A 6,839-nucleotide genomic window follows, 5' to 3' on the forward strand; every position below is an offset into this window, starting at 1 on the left:
TCTCCTACAGGTCTGACATTTAGAAAAAAATACATTAAAAGCAAATTCTTCAACCATTCCAAACTTGTTTTACCAGGCGCTGTCCTGTCTCTCTGCTCATAAAAATCAGGAGCAAAATTAGCAAATCCATTTCTAAAGAGGCCTATATGTTGAAAAAGAAACTTGGACTCCTTACGGGACACCTATTTTAGTTTATGAATCTTATCTTTACATATATGACAACCAGCCAACCCATCTTGACTGTAATAAAGCCCATAAAAAAAACAAACTGATGGAAGTAGTTGTATGAAAGGATAGCATTAAATTAAACAAACAAAAAAGTATAAAAACAAATTTCCTTTCCAAAATCACAAGACAGGAAAAAAAAATTAGCTGGAAAAAGAGAGAGAGAGAGAGAGAGAGGAAAGAATAGAAAATGGGTGGGGAAAATGGACGGAGGGCAGTTTTTGCATCAGAATGAAATAAAAAAAATTATTATTATCATTATTATTATTATTGTTATTTTTGAGCAAGAGATAAATGCCTACTCATAATAAGATAATGGATAAGGAAGATCATGATGGTAGTAGTAGTAGCAGTAGTAGTAATAACAATGATGCTAAAAATAGTAGTTAACAATGAAATGAAAGAGAAAGGAAGAGAGAAGAAGAAGAAAAAAAAAACATATGTAGTAGTACTTAACGTTCACTGAAATAGACCCACCTTTAATCCTGGCCCGCATGTCTACCACTCTCAGCAGCTGGAACATTAAATACATAAAGACCTTAATGGGCTACTGCCAGAAACTATTATTATTATTTTTATTATTATTGTTGTTGTAGTTGTTGTTGTTATTAATAATAATAAACCCAACCAACCAACCAATGTAAGAATGAGTTACACAACTTCACATTCAGTCACACTAATGAATATCTACGTATGCAATGTTTACAGAGTGTATGTGTGTGTGTGTACATGTATATCTATGCATATATATATATATATATATGTGTGTGTGTGTGTGTTTATACACAAACTCTATAATATATATACATATATATATCTAATGTAGATAAATCTATGTGTATGTATGTATATATATATACATACATACATACACTGCAAACATCTTAATATATATATATTACATATATATTACGTAATATATATATATATTTATTACATACACATACACACACCTATATATATTATATATATGAGTATATAAGAGTAAGCATACAAATATAAAATTAAGATGAAAATTATTCAAATCTGAAACATTAGCAAAAAATATCAAAATTAACCAACAAGATGTATGTGTATTTTTCTTTTTTTCTTTCTAGTTCTAGAAACATTTCTGAAGTTAAAACAATCAAAGTAGCAGGCCCATGGTTATCACAAGTTAACAAAATTATATAACACATTACAACCAAGAACATGACTGTCTCAATATCTGTGTGAATGTGTATATACATACACACATATATATTAGTATAATGAAATGAGCATGCAAAATATTGTGAAGTAATAATATTATTATAATAATAATAATAATAATGATAAATTTTAAACACAGGAAAATACAAATACTTGGTGCGCCAATCTTTGATTGTGATAACTTATGGTGATGTATCCACCTTTTTAAGTCTAGCTCATCAGAAATAACTTTTTAATGCACATGCACTGAAAAACATGGTCTAAATCCATCCAGATATCATCTCACTGCTTTCATACTGTTAATTTAGTTCTAAGAGAAACAAATACTGCTTTGATCTCAAATTTTGTTTTTCTCCCCACAGCAGTAGTTGAGTCATAGTAAATATATAAAAACTTTATGTCTTCATGATTATAGCGTGTGTATGTGTGATTGTAATATGTACAAGAAAACATTTAAAAATATATTTACATACATGCAGTAGAAAAGAAAATGTATATACACATGCATATATATATTGTCCGTCCCCCAAAGACTCTACCAACCCACCTGAGACCACCCGTACATAGTCCTATGATGCAAATTCCCCGTTTTAAAGTGATCACAATTAAAACCTTGTCAAAATTCCATGTTATATTGCAAACACGAGCTTAAATAATGACAAGAGTTATTTGGCTAAATTCTTCATTATTCCCAAAATTAATTGAAAAAAAAAAGAAAAAAAAAAAGAAAAAGAAAAAAGCAGTGTATTTAAAAAGAAAATATGATAACAAAAGGGTTAAAAGGCACTGATTCATGCACATATCATTACATACATACATATATATATACACATACATATATAATGTAAAAATACACATACACATGAGGGATTATGATATTTGTGAGCATAAACCAAAGTATATATGCATATGCTGTAGTTATGACAATATTTATAATACTTTTAATGAATGATGGAGGGGAAAAAATAAGTTTATGCTGACCTTGAAAAAAAAAAAAATCAAACAAAAAGTGATGGGGAAAAAAAAACTCACTTGGAAAAAAAAATGCACAAGAAACACAATGGCAGTAATGAAATGAATTCACAAATTTTTTTTTTTTTTTCATTTTTGACAATATCAATATGGGTTGGACATTCCATGATGTAACTCAAGAAAGAAAAAAAACCCAAATAAAATATACATGATATCGTAAACCTTTAGAAATTGCAATAGTCAAAAGAATATACATATATATATACACATATATATATATATGAATATACACATATACACACACATACATAAAAATAATATAATAAATGAAATCAAAACAAAAAGGAGACTAGGAATGGAGATGGGGAGGAGGAGAAAGAGGAAGAGGATTACAACAGAGAAAGAAAAAGAAAATTCACGCATGTACAAAAAGAGATACCCATTATATATAAAAGAGACAAGATTGGTAAAATTCGAAACAATATATTCCAAGCGAAACCAATAGCAAAGATTGAGGAGACAAAAAAAAAAAAGGAAAAAGAGAAAAAAAAAAATGGAATGAACTCACAAATACACTAGCCAAGCAAAAGTGAAACAAAAATATTTTTTTCTAAGGAGAGACAAGAGAAAAACAATAGATAAATAGAAAAAAAAAAATCAAAAACAAAAAGCACCATTTTGAGGAAAAAAAAATTTTAATAAATAATAATAATAATAATAATAATAATACAATGAAAATTTTTTTTTCTCTCTCTCGAAACGTCGTTTTTGTCATGCAGAAACAGCAAGGGTAGAGTTTCTAAGAAGTTACGTACGTGTTTTGAGGAAAGACTCAAGGCCTGGTGTCCTGGGGAGCTGTTCAGGTTTTATGTGTGGCCATGAGAAATGGTCACTTGTAGGTAAGAAAGGGTGTGGCTGGTCAAAGGGGGCTACACACCAACAAAATAAAACAAGATTAGCAATGTCTAGTTGTGTTAAGTCCGTGAAAATGGGGTGGTAAATGGGTGGGGTGGTCTTGCATTTTAATTCAAATGCAGATTACAAAAAGTGATCTACCATAACAGTTGGTATCAAAACAGTTTAGAGTGTTCTAATTAAATGTTCTTTCTTATACTTTAGTTTCCAAATGTATATATGTGGGTTTATCATTTATTAATGGTACCTGGTTAGTCACAATTTAGTAGGATACATCTTGAATAGCAAATAGGGCTAAATAGAACCGCAAACACGATTGTAACTGAACAGCTAACAGAAACCTGGCTGAGTAGACTTAACAACTAGCAGTAACTGGAACTGTGTTTGGATATAGTGAATTTGAAAATAAATTCCATTGCCCTCAAATAGTAACGAACCGGAAGACTTGAAAAAGACAAACAGATTGATCACACACATACATACATACATACATACATACACAAGCATGCTGATCAAGAGGGAGAGATTGACTGGATACAGAATTGTAAAAGATGAAGAGCAGGAGACGTATTGGGGCGAAATGAGAGACTAAAGAAATTATATTTCACAGAAACGGTAAGAAGCACACCCACCCTGCTAAAAAAACACAAAAACATTGAAGTTAATGTTAGTAATTTTGACATGGGTTTAATTAGTGTCTTAGCAAGTGTAGTTGGCTGGCAGCGTGCAAACATAGCATACAAATTTGAACAGTAACACATTCAGTATATCAAAATGAAGTGTTCTCATTCATACACACATTCTGTGCAGACATAACTAACCACCATAGAGTGTTCCACTCTTGTAACATTAGAACAATTGGGCAAGTAAAGCAGTCTCACAAAATTAATCAAAAAGTTTAACCAACCAACAAAAGAATCTTGTGTTTTGCCAAAATCACATTCTCAGAAACAGACTTTGGATAAATTCTCGGAAACAACAGAACGTACGAAATTAGCCATGTTGTATTCTAACAAATAAAATACTGTTCTAATATATTGGCATACATAATGTATGCCAATACATCCTGCTCCTACCAAGACAGATTAATCAGCTTAGATGAACCATGTTGAAGGAAACTAATTGAAATTTTCAAATTCAAATGGTTCAGAAATGATTTTAATGCAGAATAGAGAGAGAGAAAGAGATAGATAGATAGATAGATAGATAGGGAGTAATATAGTGGGATCACAAAATAATGGGAATGTTTATTCCCTAAGGTTTCACAAGTGAGTTTGATTCAGAATTGCACAAGACCAGCGAGAATTGTGACAAACTTCATGTCACAATAACCAAGTAGCTTAATTAGTTACATATAACAGCACAACACATGACAGGCAAAAATTGTGACTCAAACTTCACTTGTCACAATAACCAAATAGTTGTGCTGTTACATGTAACTAACTAAACTATTACAGCGTCTGACTTCAACAAAACATCAATCTATCAGAGACACTACTAAAATCAATGTATAGCAACAACAACAACAAAAAGGATGGGGAGCAGTTTTCTGAGACTCAGGGTTAATAAGAGTGGTCTGCAAAACCACTTGTAATTAAACCTTGGTCAAAAGGTACATAGATATCCTGCACCAACTATTCTTAGTTACTCTTATTACAATCATCACCAAACTATTAAGACAGACTAAGCAACAAGCTGGATGAAAGCTGTCCTGGCAGCTATACAAATACTCCACACAATATGCCAAGAGAAACGGGATATAATTTGTGAGCTCATTGAGAAGATCATAGCAGGGTCACCTTCACATCTACCAATCAATTACTGTGTAGACATGATTGAGCACTAAATTATAAACACAAACAAAATTTTACAAAATTCAACTGGACGGAGCAAATATTACTGATAACAATTCTTATCTTCTCAAGCAATTAACCAGGAAGTTACTTTGTTTTACTATGTTTTTATCTGTCAAAATTTATATCATAGATATAAAGAGGTAACATTAACTGAACTGAGGTAAATTATTACACTACTTATTAATTTCTGCATTTGTATGTTAGTGTTGTGAATTTGGAAGTTGTGGCAAAATTAACCCTTTCGCATTTTCCCAGCCATATCTAGACTAAATATCCTGTTTTATATTTAAACTGGCTAGATTCAGCTTCTCACACTGACCCTAAAATGTCATTCTCAAAAAATACACAATCACATCATCGAAATCTCAAAGCTACAAGGCACCTGATTAATTCAAAACAATGTGAATGCTAAAGGATTGAACAATTACTATTCAAATAAACTATTTCACAAAAATTACTTTAAAAAAAAAAAAAAGTTTATATTTCCGTAAGACAATGTGAGACTTTCATTCTCGGATAAATAAATAAAATAGGTATTGCCCTCTAACAACACTCAAAGCTAAGTCACTCACACACCAAAACAAACTTCTATGCAGACAACAGCATGTATTGGACATATCTGTTAAGTGCATATATGCACATTCCACAGTATGCTGTGCAAAAATAGTAAACCTTGCATATTCCAGACTTTCTTTTTTTAGAACTACTTTATTTGTAATGGGTTTGAAAAATTCTCAAAAAGAACCATTTTCCTTTTGTTTCATAAATTCAAAACTACTTGCCTAACAAGGAAAAAAATGCAAGACGAATAGATATTTCCACAATTGTGTACTTTGGTAACATAATTATATTAAGGAAGAGAGAAGTTGTTAAACCTGCAGTACACAAGCCTATATATATATTATATATTAACTGTTAAATTAAGATAATTTTCTTAACATGAAACCATTGGTAACCCTAATACACCATTGCGGTGTTGAGCACTTGTTCTCATTGTTTGACATTTACATATATATATATATGCATGTATATATATATATATAAAGCAAGTATTATATGTTATTTCTAAAAAAAATTTAATGAATATATTCAAATTATTTAAACTTGCGTCTTGCATTGTTAGCTGAACAACAAAAATAGAAAAATTACATTTCATGTGACTTTAGACAAAAAATTTTAAAGGAATTAAAATCAAGAGACCATACAGATCTTAAAGTTTCTCGTTGTTCATTATCATCTGTAGCTACTCTGGTTGTTCACATTAAAAGGAATAAAATATTTGACTGAAAAGTCCACAAGAAGATGAGAAAATTAAAAAAGATTACAGTGAATAAACAAGAGAAAAACTGTAAAAGACATGAAGCAAAATGAAACAAAAATACCAACAGAAACTAACAACAGCAGAACAAAAAGAATAAATTTGTTTTCGTCACACACAAAACCAATTTTCTTAAGAAAGGAGGTTATGGTGAAATAATTCAACCTCAGTATATTACAGGCACTTTATACATTACTGGCCCTCGATGAGCGCAAGGGAATGTTTTGACTTTGGTGAAGTCTGAATTTGAAACCAAGCAGGACAAAACTAAACACTGTTAAAAGTATTTAGCCGGACATTTAACCATCTTTACCATTTCCATTTTATTTTTCGTTGCTTCATTTTTTTTTCTTCTCTTTTTT

The 6,839-nt window shown here is 30.6% G+C and overlaps 1 protein-coding gene across 9 annotated transcripts in view; it reads right to left on the reverse strand.

Moving 5' to 3' along the window:
• Positions 1 to 618: 618 nt before the first annotated feature.
• LOC106871687 (chromodomain-helicase-DNA-binding protein 4) overlaps positions 619 to 6,839 on the reverse strand; it is a 75,708-nt gene continuing 69,487 nt past the window's right edge. For 8 of the 9 annotated variants that reach the window (XM_014918288.2, XM_014918287.2, XM_014918293.2 and 5 more), the window contains 2 exons: positions 3,204 to 3,317; positions 690 to 739 (listed from right to left, as the gene is read on the reverse strand). In XM_014918288.2, coding sequence (XP_014773774.1) covers positions 705 to 739; positions 3,204 to 3,317 — 149 coding nt within the window. In that variant the 3' untranslated portion in view covers positions 690 to 704. Of the gene's footprint in view, positions 740 to 3,203; positions 3,318 to 6,839 lie in introns of all 9 variants that reach the window. The other variant, XM_014918292.2, reaches the window with a different exon arrangement.

Source organism: Octopus bimaculoides, chromosome 25 (assembly GCF_001194135.2).
Source record: "Octopus bimaculoides isolate UCB-OBI-ISO-001 chromosome 25, ASM119413v2, whole genome shotgun sequence".
NCBI lineage: Eukaryota > Metazoa > Mollusca > Cephalopoda > Octopoda > Octopodidae > Octopus > Octopus bimaculoides.